This window comes from Oxyura jamaicensis, chromosome 7 (genome assembly GCF_011077185.1).
Source record: "Oxyura jamaicensis isolate SHBP4307 breed ruddy duck chromosome 7, BPBGC_Ojam_1.0, whole genome shotgun sequence".
NCBI classification, from domain to species: Eukaryota; Metazoa; Chordata; class Aves; order Anseriformes; family Anatidae; genus Oxyura; species Oxyura jamaicensis.
In genome coordinates, this window is record NC_048899.1 from 19,963,406 (window position 1) to 19,991,226 (window position 27,821).

Here is a 27,821-nt window from a genome sequence, read left to right on the forward strand (position 1 = left end):
CTGATAATGTGGTAGAAGAGACTGCCCAGCCGCTTTGACTTCTGAGTTCGCTATTTTTCTAAACTTAATATTCCTAATCTTTAAATCCTATGACCTTCTACTTTTAATGTAATTTTGTTCTTAAACAGATGACTCTAATCATCTTCTTCTCAGCACCCTTCTAATCCTATCAGTTTTGCCCATTAAGTCACTAGATGTATTTCCCTACATAGACCTGCAATACTATTGTTAACTGGGGACTCCTAGAGATCCCTTTTTTACCATGACTCACTGCCTTATTTCCCAGCACACCGATGCTTGCCGTTTCCATTATTTCATTTAGTGGTAGGCTTCTAAATTTCCTTGGCATCAGGACTTGTTAAGGGAATGTTCTACATGGTAGAAGACCCTTCCTGCTTAACAAAAGAGCTATATTTGAAGAGGTGCACAGAGTGTAAAATTTAAAATATTTCAGCTGACAGGGACAGATTTCTAAGCTAAAACACAGTTTAGTCATCTGCAACTCTGAACAGCCATATAAACATGCTATTGCTTTTGAAGTTTTCCTGTTGCCTCAGTGAAACCCTACTGCCTCCTTTAAACTTATTTTTTTCATAAAAAATAGTATACTGCTTTTTTTTCTCCCCATGTACAGATGAAAGTCTGCCTTTCTCTTTATTTCAAAACTAAACATTAAAGTAATTGCACTGAGGGAAAGAATATCATAATGAACTTCTTTGCCAATGCAAGTCTGCATTACTTACAGTGTTCACCACAGGAATCTAATGCTGGCTCTGAAGTGTCTCAAAGCCTCTGCTAGCACCCCTGTCTCTCTGAGGCTCTTGAGCTGTGTGGTGATGCAGCCACATCAGGATTTGAGCAATTTCAGATTTCCTCATAGCTAACCATGTGCATCCACAGCTCTCATTTGCCTGGCTCCAGGGACAGTTGGGTATCTCTGAAATGCAAACCAGAAACAAAAGATGCATGAAAATTTATGACAATCAACAGCAACTGGAGTCAAAACAGTAGACTACCTTCACTGTTTGCCCCCAGAAACACAGAGAACAACACTGAAGCAAGTACTTCTGTTTCCTGTAAAAATAATTTGGTTGTCCTATCCTGAGCTATGCTTCTGTCACTGCAGATAGAAGCCTTGACCTGTCCTTCGCAGCTTCTGCCCCACACACAAGTGGGCATCCTCCACAATCCTACACAGCATCTGGTACTTCTTGGGCAGCAGTCAGGAAAGAAGAAATCAAAGTGTGGAAGGGCTGACACTGTGTGAAGAGGAGGAGACAAAATGCACATTCAGAAAGGTGCAATGAAAAATGCACAAGAAGTATGAGGTAGAGAGCTTGTTAGTTACCTGCTTTGGGATTTTTTTGCTTAACTGGAAATGTATTGCACACAGGATGGCTGTGTTCTGTCCTCCAGCCCCACGCTTATCTAGTCTGGCTGGGCAGCCCCTGTGAGTCTGAAGTAAGGATCAAGAAAGTGTAAGCTCTCCATCCTAATTGCGTGAGCAACAGAGATCCAAGACTGGAGATAAGGGATTAATAAAAAAGAGGAAAGGCACTCCACTGATGAATTTATGTTAATTAAAGGCACAGGAGCTACAGATACAATTTTCAGGTCATTGCATCTTTGCTATTCCCAAGGCTTGCCGTGGGGACTTAATAGTCATCTATCTTGCCTGTGCATTGTGAGGGTTAATTGGCATTTTTGCATCAGCCAGAACATATGAGATGTGCTAATAAATTATAAGAGTCCTTAAAAAGCATTAACTGCTTAGAAAATTAGTAGCGTGTAAGTAAGTTCCAAAAGTCATACTACATTTAAGCGTTCATTCTAAAGCACTCAAAATTTTAGCGATAAACACCTAAAATCCCACTTTCTAAGAATCAGCAAGAAGACAGGCCAGAAGCTAGGAAAGACTAAGCAGCTAGAGAAAAAAAATAATTGCATGGCTGCTTCGTTATGCCTGCAGGTCCCAAAACCTGAGATCTACTCAGAGAAAGATTTTTTAATGTTACTTTTGAATTCTTTTTCTTCCAATGCCCTAACCTTGGAGGAAGCCAGCTGCCACTTACCCCATAGCCAGGACAGACAGAAGTCATCACTTTATGACATGCACCTGATGCTTCTGTAACAGCCCTGAATGGAGTAAAACACAACAGCCTAGAGGGGAGCTGGTCCCCAGCAGGGCCAGGCACTGGGAGCACAGAAGGGGACCTGGAGCATGGGAGGACCTCTTGCCCATGCTTGTCACCTGCTGAGCAGGAGCAGTACCCATAGTGGGGGTGCACTGAAAGATGCAGGGGGCTTACTGGCTTTTGCAATTTATGATGAAAGAGGAATATGGCAATTAGGGTAAACAATTGCAGTCACACCCTTCTAGGGAAAAATGAAGGCTGCAATGCCACCTGTGTGAACATGTCAGGAGGGAAGCATACCCCAGGCATGAGCAACAGCTGCAGTCCACGTGCTGCCACCCTTTCCTGGGGTTTTGAAAGGCACAAGCTGAGCTCACAGTCATTAACCTGGGTGAACTCTTAGAGGTATCATTACGCATATAAGTAAGTTCTTTTCTGAGACAAGTTCCCAAGGGGAAAAGTTGTTTTACTCTAACTATTTCAGATACGTTCACACGGCAAAGACACAGTCTTCTCCTGGGGCATTCCTACTGGCTGTAAAATAGCACTCAATTTACTAAGGTATGTGCGACATCTACCATATGCTACACTTAACCCAAGGGCCAGATTTTTAGGAATCCATTCTACAAAATTGAGACTGCAATGGGGGGAAAAAAAAAAAAAAAAGCCAAACTGTCGTCAGACTAGCAACCAGATTCTTGGAGGAAGGTGGCAGACTGGAAATGTATTTGTGATATTGGGTAACTCCCTGGAAGCTTGAAGGATCTGGCCCCACCTTTGAGACAAACTCGCCTCTTTGGACATGTGGCCTCCTTGCACGTGCTGTGTGGAGGCTGGAGCTGGAAGCTGTCAGCTTTCTGGCATGCGAAGTGTCAGGCAGTGGCATGCACTGGCAGCCGGATCCCATCCATCTTGCCAAGCAGGGAGCTAGGAGAAAGGGATACTCCAATATGGAAAATCTTTCATCCTACTTGGCAGCTGGTATCCTTATATACCTCATGGCTGTGCTTACTCCACTGAGACTCTACTAGAAAAAGCGTTATTTTAGCATGCTCTGTTTACTAACACCTTTTCAAATCCTAGTGTAAACGAAGCTGTTAGAAGTTTGCAGTCATTAGCTGGTTAAAATGACCTCTAGCATAAAGCCCAGGGTCTCACTTGACAAGCTAACACGTGATAAAGCACAGGCTGTCATCACGCGTGAACAAAAGCAGTTACTGAGTGATGGTTCACCATTTAAGTGCCACATTAGGAATAATTATAACCGGATGAAGTATATTTGTTTTTAAATAATCGATATGTTTTCAAACACTGTTGTTGCCAGAGCAATTTGTATTCTGATGTTTTAATGTGAGACATCTGAAAAACAAGTGGTTTCAAGCTCCTTCCTTCTCGCTTCAGCTAGCCTGTTCTTCTCTAATGGGTTGTCGTAGCCTCCTGCCCTTGTCCCTCACCCTGCACAATAGAAAGCAGCCCAAAAAAGAACTGATCTCCCCATGGAAAAAGCACAAATGTGCCTCAGAAATTCAAGTATCTAAAGCTCAATTTGACAATTTTTTTTTTTATGCAGGCCTCTCCTGACACTTTGAGGCTTCACAAAATTTACTGCACAATACCTACATACTGGCAGAACTGCCTGTAACCTTTATGCCCAATGTATTACAGGGACTGTAGGAAGAAACAGCAGAGGCTTTGGATCAGAGTTTATTGCTGCAGGAGGCTGAAGCAATGTCTGTTGAGTCAGCCCCGCTGAGAATCCGGCCCAGAGGTCTCAGGGCAGGTACAGCTTCCTTCGGTGGCCTGGGAGGAGGCTGGACAGCTTTTCCCCTGACACATAGCTGTACAGGTCATAGCAAGCAGGAGTTGAAGGAGAGTCCCAGCCTTGTAAATTCATGTCTGAAATTCATCATCAGGTAGGTGCTGCTTCAGTATTTTACATAACTGCAATTGATTGATTGCCAGTTCTTTTCAGGCATTTAATATATTTGCAAAAGATAAGGCCAAGAGCTTAATTTTTTCATGTGTCCCAGAACAAACCAATAACTTGGCAGCTGAATCAGACCCAGGGCTCAATTCATCTGTCAGCAGTCAGCACAAGGTATTTCAGAAGAGTATGTAAGACCTCTGCAGCTGTCAGATGATGGAAACAATTTGTCTTCCACTCTCCCCCTACACATGCTTTAGATTTCTTCCTAATCTGCTGGAGATTTTATGAATCCCCCCAAAGCTTAACACCCTTCAGACAGCTTTGTCCATAGTTACAACTCTGGATTTTTGTTATCCAGTGACACTCTGACTATCATTTGTCGGCCTTCATCATTCTCCACATGACAGTGAATGCAAAGGTTATATTAGGTGTCCAGTGTAGAGGCTCATTACTTTTGTCTTCCCATCCTTTAATTTAATTGAATGTTGCCTTGCTCTCATCTACATAGGTAGTTCAGGTGGAAAGCTTCAAGATAGTACATAATATCATTTTTATCTACCATGCTCTTACTCATCTTTGCATTAAAGCAAACAATCCTTAGCTTTTTTTAATTTGTCTGCATAGGAGAGTTTTTTCCATTCCCTTGATTGATCATCTTTTTCTGATCACCACCTCTTCCAGAAAACACTCTAATGAGCTCTGTGATATCCTTTCTGACATGGAATTACAAAGACCACACAGATGATGCTGCAGTGTCAACGTAAACAATGCCAATGTATATATAGTAAATATAAACAAAGCAATGATTTTTCCTGTCACAGGGTATCTGCAATTCTTTTCTTTCCCTGTAATGACTTGTTTGCTCTTTTGGCCACAGATAACCCATTGAGGATCCTACAGTGATGCTTCATTTTAAGTTTTAAATTAGTTTGGACTCCTATGAGACATACGATTAATTTAATTTTTCCCTTCCAATCTGCAGTAGATGGCATATCTCAGACTGAAATTATTTGGTCCTATGTTGTCTGTTCTGTTTAATCTGGGGAATTTAAAAGAGACCAGGATAGGTGAAGCATAATTTTAAAAAATTGCCCCTCTCTTCATAACCTGTGCTATATTTTCCTGGATAATTTCCTAAATGACAGTCTTCTAGATAATTTCAGCTTCTTTCTATTGCTGAAGCAAATTGGGATGATAAAAAATAAACATCAGTTACCTTAATACTGTGTTTTTTTTTTTTTTTTTTTTTTTTTTTTTCAACATTTATGCTACAGTTTCTTGGTATTAAAAATACAAGAAAATTATGAGTTTGGGGGGATTGTTGGATAAGTTTTTAAAGCAGTTTTAATATATTATTTTCTGGCAAGACAGAATAAGCCTGTTTGCTGCAGTTTTTTAAAACCTTATTTAAAATTTATTTAGGGACCCCAGCAAGTCAAGTATATTTGATTGAGGGTAATTCAACCTTTCTTAAAAAGCGGATGGCAAATAACTCCGTAATAGTTACCTAAATTGAACATAATGAAGTTGCTTTATTGATATATTCATAAAAATATTTTTATGATTTTGGTACCACCAAATTATCTGTGCATATTCTTCCTTTTTGAATCTTCCTGGACACATCAGCCTTGGCAAATCTTCAGTAATGCTTATGTGAACAATCTGATACAAGATTTCCTTGAAGCCAATAATTAAGTGTTTTGCTCTCCCCAGAATGAAGAATTCTGTAGCACTTCTCATCATGAATACACTATGAAGTAGTCGTAAAACAGGGTTAGCAGGGCTGCCTAGCAGCTGGCCATATAAATACTTGTCTTGGAGGACTGAGTTCCTTAACAATGTTCATTCTGGTTTTCAAAAATGACTTTGTTTTTTATTTCAAGCATGTTCCACCGCCCCCCCGAACTCAAAGGTTAGGGAGTCACTTAAATGCTTGCACCCACTTATTTCTGTGTACAGAAGAAAATCTGTAAAAGCATAGAGAAATGATTACTTAAGATGTGAGGATAAGAATGGGGACTAGAACTAGCCTGAGGACCAAGAAATAAGAATTCATATCCTTAAGTCTGCTAAAGAAATGCAGCGTGGTCTTAGGCAAATCATTGCACACTGCTGTGGTTCTGCTTCCTCTCCAGCTGTAAAATGGATATTTTTAGTCTGCAGGACAGGAAAAAATCATGAAAATACAGTAATTAACATTTCCACAGCAAATAGATATTGTGGTTGTATATACAAAGCTGGCAGAGATCTTCAACTGACTGTCCACCAAGATTCTTGGTAATTAGGCTTAAACTTTGGATCCCATGTGCCTCCAAACCAGCTTGATCTGGACAGAGTTGAGGCACTGGCTCTAGCTCAGTCTCTGTCATTTTCACAGGAGACTGGACCTGGCAGCTCAGCTCTTCTACATTCTTAATCCACCCCTGCGACCTGCCAGGACAGCTCTTAGATGTCCTTCTCTGACTGGCAATCTGCTCCATAGGTTTGAACTCCTTCAATATTAGCCCCATGTAGTAACTCCTAACCTTCAGTCATACAAGGCTCATTGATTATTAGCAGTGGCACCCACCTAGGATACAAAGCAGCATTATACCAAGTGAAATTGATGCAAATAAAGCCCCCACCAGAAGCACATACTCTGGTTAAGCCTGTGCTTACCTTCCTTGTGAGCTGGATCTACTGACTGCCTTGGAGGAGCAAACTCCTGACACTGCCCAGCAGCAATCAGCTCCTGAGAAGAAACGTACCTCTAAGAACAGCTCCTTGTGCAAGCCAGTTATTATTACCTGATCTAAACCAGTTTAGAAGGGGATCTTCCTGCAGCCAAAATTAGGACGTTTGTGCATGCCTAAGTGCTCAGACCAAGGATGATGATATAGCAGCTGTAATTCTGAGTGCCTCAGTGAACTTAGTCACCAGTAGCAACTGGAATGGGGATAGCCATATGACTGTAAGTAACATGGGGAGGTCTCTCTTTCTGGTGCTTCTCTTGCAGGTATTTTTCGGGGAGAAGAGGGGAATTCTGCAGAGATCTCTAGAAAGGTGGCATTGGTTCTGTTGTCACTTCTGAGCCTTCCATGTGTGCAGCTCCACTGGCTGATGCTTGTCAGAACTGACACCAAACAAAGTGAGTTTGAATTAAATATAGTTCCTTCAGAAGGAGCTGTTTCATATTCTTCCTTTTTTTTCTTCCTCACAGACTTCCTGCACCACCTGCAGGCAATGTGGTTGTTGGTGTCAATGCCAAAAGTCACTTGGGAGCTTAATTTGCAAAACTGATGCTGTTTGACTCTAAGACGTCAAATATGCATCAACAAACAGCTGCTTGTTCGCTGTGATCAGCCCTGTGGCTTTGAGCACCTTTCATGCTGTCCACGGTATAAAAATGGTATAATTGAATTATAAAGAAGGGTAATGGGATGGCAATGAAGGAGATGCCGTTTATGAATTAGATCCCTCATTCCAAGGTTTTTTGAATATGGAGAAGCTGCCTATGGTTTTGGTTTTCCTCATAGGAGGAATTGTCTTCCTATTAGTTAGCAATAATTTCTGTAATGATGATGAGTGGCTGGATGAATAGACTCAACTGCAACCTAACTACAGCTTGTTCCAAATTAAGGTCCCTCAAGCAGGCGGCTCTCAGAACCAGGTCCTTCCTGGACAGTGATGAGGGCAGGGAAGGCTGCCCTTCAGGGCATATCTCTGAAAGCTGGACTGAAAAAAAAAATAAACACATGAAACTTCTATCTGGTTAATGATACTTTCTTAGAAGCTTTCTTGCTCACCTTGCTTGATTCTCCTTTTTAAAATGTATTAAAACAGGAAAAGCTAAATGTTTGACTTCAAATTCCACTTGTGACACTGTCTTTGGGTCCTGCACCAGTTGTACGCCACACACAAACAAAAGTAACTTTAGTGATGATTTTTTACCAGTAATGTATTGATACCAAGTTTATATCTATTTTCTAAATATCTTAGCAGGAAGCAACACTGACCTTTTGACATATATTTAAATGGGAAACCAATTGTAGTTCATCCTCCCTTTCTTTATATTCTTCAAGGACAAATATACTTTAGATGATATTCAGCATACCTTAGCATCCCTTCAACTTCTTGTCTCTTCATTTGGTTTGTTGATTTGTAGGAACAGTGTTTGTTTTTCATGTGTGATAAAACTGTCTCAGATTTGATCATCATGTCAAAAACTCCAGAGATACAATACTGGTCCCAGATGGATTATTTTTTTGTCAGTAATTTGAAAGAAAATTGCTATTAAAAATAAGACTCGAGTACAAATTGATGAGATGGTGTATCAGCCAATATCCCTGTGTCTCTATATACCTGTGTCTGTGTAATGCTTTATGGCAACCTGGACAGTTCTTTGTAAGTCACAGTACAGAAGACATGTGGGCACTAATAATTTGGGATTCTATTAGCATTCTTCACCCAGACACAATGTGCTGCAAATGTTAATTAGGTCTCACTGTGCCCCTTTAGTTTAGCTCACTCCTATGAAATCAATTCCAATATACCATAAAGAGCTATTTATAAAGAAGTAGCTTCAGCCACTATTGTTTTAATCTTTTGTTCTAACCATCAGTTAGCACTTCCTCACTGAAGTGTTCGTACATTGACATGCATCCACTTGCACTAATGCTCATACATCAAGGCGAAAATAGACTCTAGGAATGAAACTGAATAGTTAACCTTGAATTCTAGATGCAGATAGCCTCTGTATTTTCAGAAGTGTGAATTTCTCCTTGTTTACTGACAGGTTCTTACAAACATTTTATTGACCATGTTATAATGCATATTCAGGGTCTTTTTAAAATGCACATTACTGACAATCCAATACAGTAGCTCATGTGCTTTATTACACATATCTATCTTTTGCAAGATCTATGGAGAATATCAATGATCTCATGGTTGGATATAAATGTTCTTTTGGAGCTGACACATTCTTTTATTTGCAAGCAATTAGAGGTGCTGGATTGTCACATTGGTCATACAGTTCATATATGAATATGTACCAAGGACACCTATGGTAATTTATGGGTGTACTAAAGGCTGTATTTTCCTGATGACAGAAAGATTAGTCATCTTCAATAGATGCAAGATTGAACCTTATTATCTATGTGTTAAAAACCCAATGTTTTTAGCTGATTATGTATCTGAGTAAGAGCTTGAACCTGATGCCACTTGGGTAAAAAGAAAAAAATCTCCTGCTGACTTGAATGTTCAAGGTTATGTCCTACAATGGCAAACTGCTATTTAAGGAAAATGATGCTCTATTTTCCAGTATAAAATGAGCTTATTGATCTCAACGTAGGTAGTTAAACTACAATTGTATTTGACTTGAAAATTGCTTAACATAATGTTAGGAAATTCTCTGTACCTTCTCTTCCATGGCATTGCAATATTGGTTCTATATTCAGTGTCTGATATTTTTAATTAGTATCTAATTTCATCAGGGCATATCGCAATACAGATATGAAATGGAGGATACTGTTGGGAAGAGCTAGTAAAAATACAGGGATGTGAACAATATTGTCTCATAATTGTGGGTCAGTTCCTCTTACATCTTTCTTTTTGAATTAGCTTTCACGAGGAGTAACTTCAGTGGTGCTGAGAAGCCCACATGCATGTGTAAGGGGAACTTACACCATGTTCTGAGCAGCTGGTTATCCTGAAGGAACAGAATCTTCCAGGGCATTTGAGATGGATCCTGCAACATGACATGTTTGAAAGGGCACTTTATCCGTTTATAAAAAGAGGGGGAGAGATTTCCTATTCTTTTCACATTGAAGCCTTCAAAATTACTGCTTGACAGGTCTGACCCGTGGTCAACTGTGCTACCTGCATTAGGACATCCATCTGGAATGTGTTTATTTTAGAAGGTACTTGCTAGAAAGAGACTGAGTAAGAGCACAGCAGGTACCAAACCTCACTCTCCCTCCCGCCAAAGACTGAGAGAACTAGCCAATGCACAGCAGATTTATAAAGCAGGATATGCGATAGAAAAGGCAAAGAAGAGTGTTGTGTTAATGCATCCTTTGAAGCACCACCACATTTCTTTTTAGGATATTCCTGAGAGAGCTGTATATGAAACAACAGTTTGACTCTCATGGCTGAAGATGTTCCTCCTACAAATTTTAAGCTAGGATCAGACTGCACCTTTCAACAAGTAAACGTTTTTGGGATAAGGGCTAGTGCTATTACCTCTATGCTTAAGTATTTCCCAGCTTTTCTGCCCTTTTGATGAAACTTTGTTTTTGGTGAGTAATCATGAAAGAAACTGAAAAATTGGCTGGAAAGTTCCTTTTAATTGCAAAATTAAAATTAGCAGTGTAATTGAGTTACACTGATGTCTCACTGAACACTGCTCTACTATTCATGTGGATCTTCACACACAATGCGTGTTATCTTCTTACTCCATATTAGTTGCTTGAGTAAAACATTACCAAGCTATTTCTGGATCATTTGAAATTAATAAGCTGGAACTACACTAATGGCCGTGGTCTGGTCATTAGGACGATGGACCACCAACTTTCAAGACACCCCCAGCAGCAGCTATTTGGTGACTGCAGATCACATTCCCTGTCTCCATATAGGAGTACTTGCTGACTTGCATCTGGAACACTGACGTACATGGGAAGTCAAAGCTGCATTTGCATAAGCTTTCCTGTGGGCTGGCATTTTCTGTTCACCTTAGGAACAAACAGTGTGGTATCAACTACTTCCTTCCAATCTGTAGTGTAATAGGACTGTGTTAGGTGCTAAGACACGAATTCTTGAATTCTTCTGCTACCTTTCATGGGAATCAAGACACGATAAACCATTGATTTCATTCTGTAATAGATACTTTTTCTAATATAGAAATATTTCTTGCAAAGACATATAATTTGACCTTTTCAGAAACATTGTTCTAATTTTGTTGATGCAAACTTCTATACAACATCCACTTTACAGGATGGACAGGGACTGACAGGAGGATAATTTTGTTTATTTGGCTGCAGATAGTGCTGCTGTTGCTGCTTACCAATCTTACCAATCTGTCTTTTCATTTCCTGGTACCATTGCACAGTTTGGAAAGTCACCATTGAGATGCTCACATACCAAGAAATATGGAATGTCCAAAGAAGTAGGGCAAGAAATCAGCAGATTTAACTTCCTTTGCTTGGAGCATTTTTGAAAAGAAGGTCGGAAAGAGACAGATGACCACAAGCTGGGCAGCTAAGGAGAACTAGAAACAGAGGTTGCTTAATCATTTTTAGTGTAGCATAATTTTACAGCCCACTAGAAAGTTTCCTGAAGTACTGTACTTCACTAAATTAATGATGAAAACTACACAACAGATAAATAACAGTCTACCACTTGCATGTACTGCCAGGTCAAGGCTTACATTACATGGTCTAAAGGAGGGCCTCTTGCAAATACAATACTTCAAACAAACAGAGAAACAAACCAAAAACACTGAATGCTGCTTTTACCTGAATTTACTCACTGTGAATTCAGTTTTCAGCTATAGTTTGGAAAAAAGATGGAGCCTCCAATTCTTTCATAAAAAAACAAAACAAAAACAAAACAAAACAAAAAAAAAACTCATTTAAAAATCCTCAATAAATCTGCATTCAGCTACATACTCTCTTGTTCTTTGGGTTCTTTCAGTCAAATCTGTTCCTCTTTATGAACCTAGCATTAGTCCAAATTGTTGCCTCAAATCTGGAGGACAGCATTTTCTGCAGTCTTTCTGTCTCTACATGTTTTTTTTAGCCAAGAGCTTGTGAACTCGGATGACCTTTTCTATTGGTTTGAGGTATATAAAGTGGATAATCATAGCAGAGGGAGACAAAAAAATCAATTTGGTGAGCAAGTCCATTCTCCTTTAAGGACAGACTGCAGTCCTAGTGATGGATGTATCAGATTAAATTGTCACTATAATTTGATTTTGCCAGACATCTGCAAAAGTGATTTATTTAGGTAAGGGTAAGTGTAGAAAGGGCAGTAACAGCTCTCTCCAAAAATATCAGCTCTCTTAAAATCATCTTTCCTTGTGGATGTTTTCATTCTTTCCTGAAACAGTTAAAATATTTTAATTATCAATGGAACTGCAGAGGCTCGGCGTCTCTGTATATCCACCATAAGAAGTATCCAATCAAGAGCAGGAAGACAAAATAGGAGACTGAAATGACAGTTAATCAGGACATAGACAATTAGGGATCAAGTAACACCACATAATTTTTCTAGGTTGGTTGATCATTTGTTAGTATGACAGAAGAAAAAAATGTCCACCTGTTAAATTTGAATGATGTTTTCCAGCAAAAGCAAAAGCTCACTTTATCTGTGAATTCATTACCAGAGACATGTGGGTTGATCAAAGCATAGGAAACAAGGACATTTAAGACAGAGTGGAAAAGCGTATCACTGTCTCCTTGGCGTGTTACTGCGGATCAAATAGGACCAAATCAGTTAAAACACTAGGAGCTGTACTGGGTCTGACTGGGATGTTAACTTTCCCTACAGTTAAAATACAGCCAAAAGCTTGCCCAAGCAATCGCAGGGGTAATGATGTTAACTGCCAGGAAATAAGTGATTTGCACTTTGTGACGGCTGCATCAATTGGTGAACTACTTGCTATTATAGAAGGCAAGAAAAATATTTATTGAATTTTCACTCTGCGATTTCAAAGATCATGCATTAAAAAATCTGAATGATTTGCACGTAGGTACTCTTGCAATAAAATATTCTATCCACTGCACTGTAAGAACTGGTATTTTGCCTGTATCCAAATAACAGGTCTCATTGATTATAGATTTGTCTCATGCCGTTTTGTGCAGCTATTGCTTTGAGACCACCTGCTTTTAACTGCATGGAGCCTTCATCTGAGCACAGAGCTGGGAGCCAATCTTCAGCTCCTGTCTCAGCATTAAGTCTGTAAATTTTAGCACTTTATTTTCTGTTAAAATTTGAAGAACCCACTGAAGAAAACAAGTATTCCACAAAGGCTGTAATACAGATATGATATGAATTTTGAACTGCTGGAATAAAGTTAGTAGAAAACAAGGAGTATTATTTTGCAGAAAAAGACCAGGATCAAAGACTAATAAAAAATAAAGTTGATGGAATGAAGGATTCTGAAATGCAACAATAAAGTACTGTGATAGTTAAGAGATTGGGTAGGTCCTTCTTTTCTTCCTTATAAGTAGCTATAGAGGTTTGTTAAAATTGCAGTGCTTTTGAAAAATGCTGTGGTGATTTGACTACCAAAGCAATCTTTTTTTTTTTTTTTTTTTTTTTTTTTTTTTTCATCTTATATTATGGGAAAAGTCAGAAGGAGAGCTGGCTGCCCTACCACTTGCTTCTTTGTGTGTCCTGGCCACTGTGTTGTGATGCCTCCCTAAATTTCCTCTGCTATTTTGACATAAAAATGTAAAGTTTGTATCTAAAATTGCTTTATTGGAAACTTTTATCCACAAAATATAAATATTACATACTTAGTAATTTAATTTAATACATCAAGTATATATCCATAATTACCTCCAAGTAACATAGGAAAAAAGTCTGGCAAAATGTCAGAGATCTGCTGATGTTGGTTGCCCAGGTTTTAGATAACCTTCGTGGAAGTTACAACAATGAGGATTAAAATAAATACATGCCTTCACAAATATGGTATTGGAAAAGAAAGTTGGTTCCACTTTCTCTTCTTTCTCTCACTCTCTCCAAGACTTGAATCATAATAATGATGATCAAAACAGGAACTCTCTTTTTTCTTTTTCTTTTTTTTTTTTAAGATTTTATAGGAGTTGCTTAAGTTGACATAATGACATTGCAGAAAGGTTACCTGGATGATTCTTATGGCATATAATAATTATGTCAAGGCATTTCTTACAGTAAAAGTCATAAACAGACTCAAAACTTCCAACACAAAGAAAGACAGGGAACATAATTTTGAGAGCTGGAATTTCATTAAAAAGTGCTATTTCATTCTCAGCTCCTATTTCAATAGCTTATCACTTCAAGTGTTATGTGGTCCACAATTTCTGTATTCGGATATGGATTTTATTAAGTCTCCAAGTAATGAAAATAGATATAAATTTCAGCTCCATCATTCTAATTTAATTAGTTGCTTTGCCAAGGGACTATTGGTACAATGTGAGAAAATCACAGCCCTGCTCTGCTCAGTAGTGTTGGGCTGGAAGGCTCTCCCACTCCAGGAATGCCTGGTGCAGTGCTGACACCTCTGTCTCAAACAGGCTGAAACAACAACCTCCGGGCAAGGGAACTCAGTGGGGGTCAAATCCAGCCTCCTGATGCCCTAAGCAGTAGCTCCCATGAGCATTGGCGTATCTCATCACAGTGTACCATAGGACAGTGAATCCACTTAATGCTTTGCTCTCTTAGCTGTGCCTCAGCTTACTCTATCCCCACAAAGGCAGGAGGAATGGGCTTTCCTGAGAGACAGTGGGTGTCTGATATCCAGCCCTCTGGGCTCTGTGGACTCTTTGAAGTTTGAAGGTAGGCTCTGCATTGGAGTATCTTTTTGAAGGGGAAAACAAAATATTAGAGATAATGTTATACCTGAAGACAGATAAACGGTGGAGGGATTTAGTTTTTGGCATGCCAGCATGGTAGTGGGGTGGCTTTTTTTTTTTTACATATCCAAAGAGCTTTGCAAAACAACTATTTAATCCTCCAAAGTGGAGGTTCAGAAGGTGATGAGGAAATTTCAGTAACCTGCAACTTCTCATAGTGTCTTAATGTTAACAATCAATCTGGTTTTGCAATTCTCTTACAAATTTATTTATTTTTTACTGCATTGTATACCAACCACATTACATTGTACATTCATTATGTGTACACAAGGGAATTAAACTGGTGTGAATGAGTAAACTGAAAACTTTCTTGATCAAGTAAATATTCAGTGATTCTCTCTCTGTTCTCTCTTCCTGTGTATTTGAGTGTAAACTTTTATAAGACTTGGTTGAAAGATGTAGAATTTAGATGTCCTTTCTGATTAAAAGAAAATGTTTTAGACAGTAGTTCTCAGCACTCAAATTCTGCTGTTAATCTCTAACTCATTTCTAAAGATAAATGCCTGGAAAGACAAGGAATGATAACTTAACAGCAGGTAAGATTATGTGAATGGGATAAAGACTATAAGTGAAATAGTGGTGGAGTGAACAAACACGGAGAGAAACTTTTTGTTGACAAGTAATTTCTGCCTGCCCTTCCCACCTCACCTGATCATGTTCCAGAACTTCGAAGAGACAGGTACAGCTACCAACTGTCTGAATTCCAGCATGTGGCAAGAATCTTTAAAGATGTTACTGTAATTACAAAACCAACCACTGAATTTTTCAGTTTGATCACAGTGAAGATCTACAGCACATTTAGTACAAATGTTAACCTGAATCAGCTTCTCTTCACATTCTTTAGTACCTATGAATTCAAGGAGAACTTCTTTGACTGAAGGTTCTACCAACAGCTCCTATCCTTTGAAAACTGGAACTGCCAACAGACAAAGCAGACTTAAAATGCAACCACGGGATTTCCAGGGCCCTGAGTGCACCACCAGGCAAAGTCCCTTTGGAGGGGTTTCGCTGTCTGTGCTCAAGGCCAGTTCCAATACAGCCTGGACCAGATTCCAGTGAGAATAGTGAGGAGCACCTCCTGGAGCCTCTGGTCCTGCATCTAACCTCAAGCCTTTGCCTAAACTGCATTGTAGATGAGCCTGTGCCAGGCTTGTTCTTCCTCATCTCTTGCCTTGCTGCCTGGGCTTCCTAGCTTCACCTTGGACCTGCCCTGTCCCTGCAGACTTGCCTGGTGGCCACCAGACCATTAGCCATTCCTGGCTGCCAGCCCTGGGCCTGCCCTCTCGCCTGGCCAGATCCTGCCAGGCTGCGGCCTGCTAGGCTGCCACTGCCTCTGCTGCCTCTCGGCACCTGCAGGCCTGGCTCACCTGCCCTCATGGATTTGCCCAGCCGAGACACCTTCCAAAAATACTTCAAGTCTGGGAATATGTCCAATGTTAAAAGCAAAACAAAATGTATTCTCCTTTGCATGCACCTAAATGCATGTGTGCTTCCCCTTCAATCCGTGATAAAGCCCATATAAAGCCCATGGGAAAACTAATCAAAGTACATGGAAGAGTAAGGAGTGGTACTGTTGTGAAGCAATGGCGGGATAAAGAGAAGAGATCCTATCTTTTAGAGAACACTGATACTGCTGGAAAGAATTAAGAAAGCTTTTGTACATATGGGCTTGCTTCAGTTCTGGAGCAGAAACACTAAAATTCTGGCAAATACATGATCAACTATTTGGAGTTTAAGCTCCTTAAACAATTGATGGAAAAGGATAATTGGTACCTGTGAGGCACAGAAGCCTGACAGCAAGACAGGAAGCAGCGATGTTGTCAGGGCTGTAGGATATAGAGCTAGTAGCTCTGGAACAACAGCAGGCTCTGTACAGCAAAAATGATCTGTACTGAATTTATGATTTTTAATATGTAGCAAAATTATGTAGTGCTTTTCCTAGGCTCATCTTTGGAAAGCAGCCCAGGCTAAGAGCTGAGAGGTCAGAGCTGGAGTGACAGTCCCATGAGAAACGTTCTCCTTGTAGGTAAGGGAGTGCTTCCATCCCTGAGTATCCCTGCTTCTGATCAGTGTCTATCTCCAAGTTTCCTGTGAGTTCCTTCAGAACTGAAGAAGTTGTGACCTAAAAACTTGTCTTTCCTCTTCGTCTCCCCAACAATATCAATTAGAACGATATGAGATATTACTCCCTCCCACAGCCTTGTTTCTGAGAGTATAAAGATATATATAAGCTATATTCTAACAAAACGTCACTGACTCTGTACTGAGCATAAGTAGCAAAAAGATGTAGACATCCACCTGCTAAAAATAATTTAAGCTTCTGCAAATTGCTTAGACAGCTGAACTTCCAAGCAAAGTGTAGGCGAGAGTGGGAATTAAAAATTAACGTACAAATCTAGAAACTGGCAATCTGCAAGTGAGATAGGCCCCTTTGCCTCAGTGATTATAGGCTGTATCTAGCCCTGTCATCTGGTTGAGTGAGTGTCAGCTGCTTTAAAATTAGTTCATTGTCTTCTTGCAGTTTGGGGCTGCTGTTAAATGATGCTTTGTGGTAGTCTCAGCAGAGGTACTGGAGACTGATGAGGTGATAGAGTTTGAGATCGTGTTGACTCTGCAGCCCGGGGAAGCCTGCTGTCTGTGGTAATTGTCTTGTTCCATTATCCATCTAGCATCCATGCTAGTCAGCTTGGCAACTTTCGGGGGGCACAAGGTTAAAAATGCTTCAAAACTTGAGAAAACGGGCTCTTTCTGTTATGATATCTTTCATTTGAAAGTAATAGTCCTTTGGACTTGTCTGGCTTGCTTCTACAAAAGAACTTACAATTCATCAAGTGAGTAGAAATGTCACCTGAATGTTGCTGAGGAATATGAGATCAGCACTAACACAAATCAATACTGGTTACTTTCCTGATTCATAATGTGTGTGTCAGGTTGCAATTCCCCTGGCTGAAGGCAGCCTGCCGGATATGTTTATCTAGTAGCACACAGTCAGTGTGGGATCTCCAGAATATAAGATTTCCATTTAAAAGTAATGGCGAATTTTGAACCCTAAGACTCATTCGGAGATCTCATGTTGTCACCGGTGTGTACAGGTGTTGGATACATGGTTGGATATGTTTCGTGAGAAAGCAGACCTAATGGTGATGGTAGCTGAACAGCACTATTTCTAACTCAGGATCCATGACATCAGGGGCAGTTTCCTGAAGTGTCTCATCATTCATAAGATGATGCTTCTTTTGTTGTACTGATGCCAGGGAGCATTAAAACACCTTGTCTGAGTCCTGGACTTCTTGTGAGGCACCTTTAGATTCTCTGTCAATATAACTGTCAAATGATATTTTTTTTCTTTTCTTTTTTGGGGTAAAAAACTTTTAAATTGATTTAAATTCTTTCTCCTGCTTTTTGACTAGCTTATATGCTAGTGCTTCACAGAAGTTACACAGCTGAATAAATACTTTGTCAGAATTTGTCAGAGCAGCTTTGAAGATGACTAGTACTATCTGCAGTAGAAATGTGAATTTAAACAAACAAAACCAAAACTATTTTACTCATATTGTGGAAAAATCTTCTGTGAGCTTGGAGTCATTAATTTATTTTACAGCCCAGAATCTAAGACCCTTATTATGTCTTATTTTTTTGATCTAAAGCATTCAGCAGACAACATCTGAATCTAAAAAAGAGCATTTTCTGATTTATATATAGATAAGTATACATATACTGCAGTTTAATTGTTCAATACAGCATTCAGACAGTAAATAGTGTCAGGCAATATCGATAAATAGGATACAATAAGTGTGAAAAATAAACCTTTACTATTGTTTGCTCCATTAAAATGGAAGCATTTTACTGTAGCAGAAGAAATATGTCTTGCAAATATTATAACTCCTACATATTTGTGTTTACTTATTACTCTGTTTCAAGCAGCAAAAAATGCTCTTATATAACTTTGGAAGTACATTTGTGGGAGAGACAACAAAACACCCTGTATGTATTATCCCTTGTTAGGAGTCTTGGGAGAATTAATGAGAAGGAACTGGTACTTAGTTTTAGTCTGACAAAGCAGCAAAGGAAATACTCCTTTCCCTTCTCATTATTAAAGGCCACTATGTTTCTGCCTATTAGAGAAAAACTGTGAGGTGTAAAAGCAGGTACAAAACCTGTCTGGTCTTCCTTAACCATGTTATTAATAGATTCTTGGAATACAGTCAGTTATCTGCTTGCTGAAAACCTTGTAGCAGGCAATAGAGTTCCTGCCCTTCCGCTGGGGTGGCATAAGTGATCATGCCCATTCTAGTGCTTCAGCTTCCTTTCTGGACAACATTTACAAATAAAAAGGTATTTTTAAAATTTGCAGGTGATACCTGGAACCTACCTGTATGGCTTAGAGATTAAAAATGATATTTAGTGATTCTCAGATGAAATATCGCTGCTGCTGTTGATAAGGAAAATTCCTTTGTTCTCCTTGTTCTGTGTCAGGGGATTTGGTGATCTTGCCTCAGCTCTGCAACGAAACAATACTTATATCTCATTCTGTAGCATCTGGTCTCCCTCCTTTCTGGGTTTGGAGCCATTATGTTCCTTTCACTGTCTCTGGCTGGAGTGGTAACCCTGGCTGTCATCTCTGATATCTACGATGATTTATTTCAATTTTTGTCTGTTTCAAAGCAGCATTCATTCCTAGGGACTCAGCACCCTTGTTATTTGAGGTTTTATATTTCTTTCTAGTTTTGCATATCCCATTTTTTCTTCTGCCTCCAGCTTCCCCCATTATTAGTATTCCGGTTTGGAGTTTTTTGTGAAAAATGTCTGTAGGTTACCAACAATGATTCATTGTTAGAACTGCTAAATTATAGTCTGCACTACTAAGTAACAGGATATGGCATCAATGGAACAGAATGTGATGCTGTCACTATAGTCCCTTTCAGTATGGATGGTATTACTTTAAAAAGACTTTCAGCTATCTTGTTGAATTGGAAGAAAAAGACACCAACTTTACTGTGACATGCTCAGACTTGTGCCACACAAATTGCAACCTAGAATGTTTATCCAGCTAAACGACTCTGACTTTGTCAATCAGCTGCTTAGCTGAGATACTCCTCTAGCATATCTGTTCCAGGAAATTGAGAATATTAAATTATATGTTTTTGCCATCAACATACACAAGGCTATGAAGGATTTTACCAGTGCCTTTTTTTCTCGTCACCAAGCTACTGTTTTGTTTTCACTGAAGTTGTGTCTGTGGTGCATCACAAATCTCCACAGTAAATCTGGTAACACAGAAGCTACAGTGAGGCCAATATAAAATTTTACTAGCTCTTTTGTTTGCTTTTAAAATCCACACATAGCCTATAATTTTTAATACACTTTTTCTTCTCTAACATTTTACAGATCAGCACTCTGCTGTCTAAAAACAAAGTTGACATTGGGCTGGGATCTTGCTCCAGAATTGATAGGTGCAGCTGGGCACCTCCTGTTCCTCACTGTGCTAATGGCCTTAACCTCATAAGCTCTGCTCTTCAGGTATATTTTTGGCAATTACAGTTCACATTTTGCTCAAGACAGTATATATATATATATATTAATCTTTATTTAAGTACCTGCCTCTTGCTTTTGTCCAGTCATGGAAGCAAAGGCTTTTCCAGCATTTATTTGTTTTCTATATATTAGGTATTGTTCTTGTTCATGCTACTGCTGTCAGAACTACCTGCAAGCCATCCTTGATTTTGAGCTTTGCCACCCTTCTTCCTGCAGGGCTGTGCTGGTTCTGAGCCCTGTGTGGAATATCAGGCCGTTTTCCATTGTCTACATATTCTTCGTGGAGTGAACAACTTCAGTTGCTTCAGTGTGCCAGCAGGCTAGCCAAGATTTTGGATTCCTGAAAGACTTGGAATTAAGTTTTTGTTCATAACCCAACCCAGTGTATGAGACCAGATTAACTTCCTAAATTTGCACAGCTTAAACAGGTTGCATATTCCCTTATAAGTTCACTTTCCTTTTGCATTGTAAGGTTACAGGACATTGCACTTTTATATTTCAAATATATGCCTAGTGCATTGCTCAAGTCTGTGTAATGCAAGTTTGTAGTAAACTTATTCTAAGTAAACAGTTTCTGATATGCAGGATGTGTTAAAGAGATTTTAGTTACTATGGGGAATCAGGTTATACTCCAAGAGTTTTTTTGTTTTGTTTTGTTTTTGTTTTTTTCTTTTCACTGACCCTGCAGATTCAGATTCAGATGAAAACTCTGTTGAAGTATTTTCCTGTTGTATTTTGTCTGGTCAGATTTTCAGCTGTCCCAGAGCTTCCAGCTGCCCAGTTCTTCACATCAAATACTAATCTTGCCTTTCGTTGTTAACTAGCAATATTTCCCCTGGGCCCTACACATTCCAGAGAGAGCTGTGATGACTCCCATTGCTCTGGGTGTGTGGAAATAGAATATCCTCTCCCATACAGCTCTCTCTGGTGCCACTCAAAGATCAAATGCCAGAACTACATCAATTCAGCTGATGCTTTGTGTAACTGGCATGACCTACATCAGTGAGTACTTTCATACCAGAACGATGCCACGTGATGGTGTAATCACTGGTAAGACAAAGCTGTGCCCATGCTAGGACTTGTTTACCAACAGAGGAAAAGCTGCATTTGACTGGCACCATTTGCAAATATGTTTTTGTGTGGAAAAATTCTGCTTTTATATTAGAACAATAACTGTCCTTACATAAGCAAAACAATCAGAACTAGTGAAAGCAGAGTTTTTACTGCTGTAAATAGTTTTGTGAGGGCAATCATACAGGGCAGAGCACCAGCTCAGAGCTCTGACTTTCATAGCTGTATTTGCAGGAGACACATTACAGGCTATTAAAGCAAAACCTGCTCATACCAGGGTATCTGATTTTCATGTACTGTATTGATTGAGTCTACTGTATTAGTAATGATTGAAACAAAATTAGGAGTGCTTTCTTGGAATGTTATACCACTAGTATGTACTAAATTTAGGGCTTTTATGGGTACAGCATCTATGAAAAATTGTCTGTTGGTGGTGTTTTGTTTGTTTTAATGATATGTCAGTAAAAATGAAAATTAGGTTGTATCTAACCTGCCTATTTTCTGTTTCTTGTGTAGTAAAAGCAGTGTTAAAACATTTAGATTTCTGTCACTCATGGATAAATTGGACTTTTTTTAAGAAAACCATAAAAACAGTAAGACATGCATTAGAAAATTATGTTGTTTATCCTGTTATATTTGAAAACTCATTTTCTTCAATTAAAAAATGGTGCAAGGCCCAAAACAATTGGTAAAGGTCTTTTAAAGAAGACTAAAATGCAAATATTTGAGTCAACTTGTTTTTTTCTTTACTACTGTGAACAGTTAAGGATTATTGCTGTACATTTTAGCTTTTCTTACAGGTGGAAGAGAAGGCAATTATAGTATTTAGGAATCTTACAGCAATCTCACTGTTCTGAGGAAGAGAGATTTTTCTTTAGATTTGAGTTCTATTTTTAATGTCTTAACTGTCATTTTAATCTTCCTGGAGTGGACATCTCATTTCCTACAGGACTTTTGTTTCAGACACGATTTCATAGCTTGCCTTGTTACTGGGAAGCTTTGTGAGCTTTGCCTGATAAATAGGAAAGGATGTCAATTTCTGACCTTTCCCCTTTGGGTAGATTGCCATGTTTCAGCCCTTTCTCAGGCTACAAGGAATTAAAGCAATGGGCACCTTTCCAAATCTGGATCTGCAGCTTTGCTGAGAGTGCTTCTGCTCTGCACTGCTGCTCTGGCTGTTAACGGTGGGTGTAGGGAGCACTCAACACGTGAAGCACTGGAGGCTTCTCAGTGCTAAGCCCTTGTTGCCGGGGCTGCACGCACTCCAGCAGTGTTTGCAACCCCTTTCCCTCCAAGGTTGAGGAGCTCTGCCCGTCCTCCAAAAGCAGAACAAGCTGCCCTGAGAGATAGGAGCCTGAGCTTTTTACGATGCTTGAGCTAGACTAGGAATCTAGTTGAATTACTCGAGGGGAAACTTAGCCAGCGGCTCTGGACAGCTTTATTTCTCATTTGTAAATCATAATGCTGGAAAGAAATCATAAAATATAGAAAACCTTATTTTATTTTTAACTGCCATTTTGATTTCCCAAAAGGCACTGCCCGCTGCCCACCAGTACTGACCCCAGATTTTCCATTAAAAAAAAAAAATACGGTAATTTTTAAAGTCCTAATAAATTTCTGTTTAATAGTTGGGTTTCATATACAGGCATACTTAAAGCTTTTAGATTACAAAATGATTTCAGCTTACATCCCTCAAAGTAAAAGTAAAACATTTTATTTTTAGTGTTTCAATCCCAAGAGCTCAAGCACTTTACAAACATTGCTGAATTGAAGTTTGTAGCTTTCCAGTAATGTATCAATTGTTCTTTTCCTGATATTATAAATGGAAAATGTGGAAAGGCTAGGGTCATTTACTCAAGCAATGAATAGCCTTTTATAATAAAGTTATTTGTTTAGCATTTACTGTCATTCCATAACCATCTAACAAATTTAAAACTGTGCTCTCGTTGAAATGGTACCATGTCCTAGTCTCCAATTTTGGCCACAGTTTCTCACGCCTTTCCAGTTCATCCCCTCTCTCACTCATTTGGCTGCCTGGTAAACTACCTAATTTTTTTTCAGCTGAACCAAACTGGGAATTAGCAATCAGCCTGGTCTCGCTGTGAGACTGTGTGAAATCTCATCCTTAGAAAATGCATTATAGTCCTAGTTTTGCTACAGATTTCTTGTACGACCTTTAGCAAATCCCTTAAGCTCTGTTTCCAGTTGTAAAATTGAGATAATTATATTCCCCAGCCTTTTTGTATGTGAAGATTAATTTATTAATATGCATGAGACATTCATACCCCACAGTCATGAAAGCCATGGAAGCTCCTAGATCAACATAGTTATGTTTTTATCCATCCACAGCCAGAGAGAGTTCATTCCTGTTAAAAGCCTCAGTAAGCCAGACACCCCCCTAACATCTTAATAATATTAAACTGGAATTCAAAAGCAACATTAATCTTTAGTCCAGTATCATCTTCATGGTGACTGTATCCTAAAATCATCATAGCAGAAATTGTGGTTCCTGTAAGTTCCAAAAAGTGTATGTTGCCAAAAGGCTATTGATGTCAATGCACAACTAACTGCTGTGTCAATGTTCTGAATGTATACAGAATTCTGAATTTGGAATGTCTGAAATATATAATCATTGGTGCACCATCATGATGTAGGTAATGAGCTGCCAACGCTTACGGTGCTGGACTGAGCCAGTCATTTTTAAACTGGTGATTTTCAATTCTGGCTAGCTTGGTAACAGCAGCAGGTCAGCTGCAATATGCATTCTCATGGTTTCATCTCAAAAACTGGATGGGGAAGATATGATTATCTTAATGGTGGTTCTACCATGCAATGCTAGCTGTGACATTGAAGAAATAGCTCATATGAGACCATCTCCACTCTCCAGCTCTGCAAAGAAGCTTGCATAGGCTCCATTATTATTTTAAGTGACTTCTTCAGAATGCCCATCGTGGTCCCTCGAGTTCAGAGCGGTTGAGACAAAGTTGTGAATATTTCCTGTACCTGTGGCCTGAAAAATAGGATGGTCAGATAAGAAAATACTTAAGAAAAAGGTCTGGTGTTTTCATGAAAGAAAACAGGAGTTCATTCTATTTCTAATAGGAAAAGCCACTAATCACAGGGGTAGGTATTGGGGCACTGACTGCACTTACCAGAAAGGCAGTGGAAGCTTCTATTGCAGGGACCAGTAACAGCTTGGGGTATAGCATATGAAGAAATAATTAAAAGGCCAATCTAACTACCTAACAATGAACTGCAGCTTAATGGTTACTGATTGAATAATCATTAATATCCAGAACACAAAATCTTACAGCCTGAGTTTAAGGAGAAAACTTGCTGAGCTTGCAAAGAAGGGAGGTGGAGGATGAGAAGAGACACAGACATCAAGGCCTTCAGCCTAGGGAAGAAAAAAAAAAAAAAAAAAAAAAAAAAAAAGGCAACTTGTTTTGTAAGGTTGCTATGCTCTGAAAGATACTAACTTCAGTGAGACATAGCAAAAGCAGAGCTGACACAGTGACTACTGAACCAAAGGTTTCCAGTGTATTAAGACCCTTTTTGTAATACATATTGCCAAAAAGATACTAATGCTTTTTGTGTAAGCAGAAACTAACCTAAACTACAAGCTTTTATGAAAGCAAGCATCCCAGTGACGATAATGGGTACGTTACCTACTTAACTATATGTTTGCTAGAAGAGAAAGGATGATTTAAAGCATTTCAATCTCTACCATCAGCACCAGCTGCTGTTGTATCAGCCATTGTATCTGATGATGTGTAAAAGCACAGCCATTCCTCACTCCTATCAAATTACAGGCTTTCAGACCTAAGGTACAAAATTGCAGGCAGCTGTGCTGTACCATGTGATGGCCATAACTGCAATATTAGGCCAATTTTTGGATAAGAAAATGGCTTTGCTTCACTTGCTTCTCTAAGGCAGAGGTGATAGCAAAGATAGCTCTTTCTTGGTGTTTAAGTTTGTGCTAGTTTAGCTGGTTGCTGCTCTTCTTACCTTTTTTTTTTTCTCTTCTCTTTTTGTCAGAAAAAAAAGGATTGGGTGTGTGTTTCTAGTGGTACGTGTTATTGCTTGTGAGCCCTACTCCTTATGCTTATTTCTGACCTTACATAGGTATATTTATATTTAAGGCTAACTAATTAGTCACTTGTGTTACTGTGCACACAAGTGTTATTCTTAGTTTAATCCTTCAAACCTACAGATCAAGCCAGAATTATTTTGCTCTAAACACTGTTGTTCTGTCTTCATATGGTACTACTGGGGGCTACTGAAAGGTCTGAGTGTTGTCTTAAGTCTTCCCCGTGGTGGTCTAAAAGGCTTTAAATAACACTAGCTTTTCCTGTAGCCTGGCTATGTAGAACACTTCACTTTTAGAACCAATCATTTGGTGACTCAATTCAGTGGCTTAGAAATCTGAGTTCTGCATTTCTGAAGCACTTGAAAAGACCACACCATATTCAGACAGGATAGGACCGTTCTGACCTGTCTTTGACTCGGAGTCCTAGCTCTTTCTCTGAAATCTCCAAGATCTGCAGATAGCCATTTGTTCAATGTCTGCAAAGCATGATCAAACAATTTTTCCTGTACCTTAAGCAGCAGAGACTTTAATGTTGCAGGACTATTCCCGTACGTCTCCAGCAGGGGACCTGCCTCCAAAAGGCAGCTGGCCTACTAGCACAAACCAACTGCTTCAAGGTATTGCTGCTGCTTTCTTTTGTGTTGCCGTACGCTGCTCTGGAACTTTGAATAGTATCCAGATTCCACGGAGCATTTCCCACAGGTCCCACTGCTTGTTGAATTGCTATCCTGAAAAATTTCTTCCTATAAAAGCTGCTAATTTCAAGAAATTGGGGAGTGCAGGTGCTCCCTAGAAATTACCAAAGTTGTGATTTTAGTCCCAGGACTAATAATGCTATGACAGTATCGGATATAAACCAGCAGTTTAGCTAGTGAAAGGGCAGGAGCATCACAGGAATTCATGGCCCAGGAACTGAAAACATCCCCCCTGCCACCACCCGCAGCAGCTGAGTACAGATGGAGAAGTTGGCTGTTTTCCATCATTAGTGAGTAACCCATTTCTCTGTGCTGATTGATTTGCCTTGTGCTGTCTTATTTTTTTTTCCATGCTATTGCTGGCAGAAAGGTCTTCTCTACTAACAACAAGTTTGTCTAGTTTTGGCATTGAGCTTAATATTGAATGACAATTTAATACTTCCTCTTCCAAGTCATGTTGACCTTTAGTTTTGTGGCAGATAACTTGTGTATATGTGTGTATATGAAAATATCTTAATTACTTTGCTTTTAAAAACTAGTTTGAGGGGAGATGATTATTTCAGCACAAAAGCACGCAATAATGATTTTTCTGTTACTGGGGGGGTCTCTGTACTGAGCTTAGCTCTTGCTTGTAAGAAAATGGAAGTTCAGTGCACAAAAAAGTCCCCGTTTGCAAGTTGCTTATACACCTGTTGAAATGTTAAGCAGTGATTGAAAATCTTATTCTCTATTCTGCTTTCTCAGCAACACAGTAAAATATATCTTGTTTTCCCTTTGGCTTCTAGTTACTGAAAGTCTTTACCAAATAAGCTACATAAAGTTTAGTAAAAGAGGCTCATCCTGAATTGACCTAGGACTGAATTAAGTATTTAACAAGCTATGTGTATTCTCTTTGTTACGGCTTTCCATCACACTTCATCATGCTTCCTGACAATTTTGAGATTGAATTTTGATGTTAACCAATGCTTGCTCCGAGGTTCCTGCTCACATTTCCATTATTAGCTCCAATGACCTTAAATTCCTACTGTAGTAGGAAGTGAAATTTCTAATCTATGATGAAAATATTTTCTTTCAGATTTCCATAAATCTTTTAATGCAAAGCATTCAAAGTAGGCGTGAGACTGTAGACTGTACAAATAGCTCTCTTTTTCCTAAATTATTTCATAGTAAGTAAAATCCTGCTGGCATTATACAACAGTGGCACTACTGCTAAGAGGGTGGAAAAGTTTAAAAAATAAAATTCTATGCTAATATTATTAATAGCAGAGTTTCATCAGGGATTCTTAAAATCTGATCTTGCATAAGGAAAAGCAGTAGGAAAGTTTAATTATGATCTTTGGCACATTTGTTGGAATCGCGGGGCTGTGGCTACCTGCGGTGAGGCCCCAGTACCTGTCCCCTAAGGGCTGCTCGGCTCCAGGGGCCGCCTCGCTGCTGTGCGGAGCCCTCGGAGCTGCCGAACCCCAGCGGCTTTCAATGCCCTGAATTCAAACACCAGCAGCTGTGCGGCACCAGCGCTGGCGGCAGCACGCTCGGGCGATGTGCTCCGGCAATGCCTGAGTGCTGATGGTGCCGGCCTAACAGGTGCTCGCCAGCATCCCCTTCCTCCGGGCCTCCCGGGGTGCGCCCCCGGCCCTCGGGAGCCGGGCGATGGGCGAGGAGGAAGATGGCCGGAGACGGAGGGGGCGGGAGGCGCCGCCGGGGCCGCCTGAGGGGGTGCCGGGGCCGTGCGAGGGGGGCGCGGGCCGCGCTCCGCCGGCGGCCCAACCGCCGCTC

The 27,821-nt window shown here is 39.7% G+C and overlaps 2 protein-coding genes and 1 long non-coding RNA gene across 6 annotated transcripts in view; 1 reads left to right on the forward strand and 2 right to left on the reverse strand.

Annotated features, from left to right (window-relative positions):
• CERS6 (ceramide synthase 6) overlaps window positions 1-11,092 on the reverse strand; it is a 144,805-nt gene extending 133,713 nt beyond the window's left edge. The window contains exon 1 of the mRNA XM_035331892.1: window positions 11,078-11,092. The gene's annotated coding sequence lies outside the window, so the exon portion shown is untranslated. The remainder of the gene's footprint in view (window positions 1-11,077) is intronic.
• The window catches only part of STK39 (serine/threonine kinase 39), a 122,884-nt gene that overhangs the window by 4,584 nt on the left and 90,479 nt on the right, over window positions 1-27,821 (forward strand). Inside the window, exons 1-2 of one of the 3 annotated variants that reach the window (XM_035331887.1) lie at window positions 25,314-25,329; window positions 26,174-26,335. The exons of 1 other annotated variant lie outside the window; for it this stretch is intronic. In XM_035331887.1, the coding sequence (XP_035187778.1) occupies window positions 26,251-26,335 (85 nt within the window). In that variant the 5' untranslated portion in view covers window positions 25,314-25,329; window positions 26,174-26,250. Of the gene's footprint in view, window positions 1-25,313; window positions 25,330-26,173; window positions 26,336-27,821 lie in introns of those variants that run through there. One more of the 3 variants, XM_035331890.1, reaches the window with a different exon arrangement.
• LOC118170010 lies at window positions 23,791-25,083 on the reverse strand. Of its 2 annotated transcripts, none has more exons than XR_004752424.1 (3): window positions 24,933-25,083; window positions 24,413-24,657; window positions 23,791-24,270 (listed from the first exon to the last, which is right to left on the reverse strand). It is a non-coding gene; the product is annotated as an uncharacterized LOC118170010 (long non-coding RNA). The 2 variants fall into 2 exon arrangements; XR_004752425.1 differs by having other exon boundaries at window positions 24,872-25,009.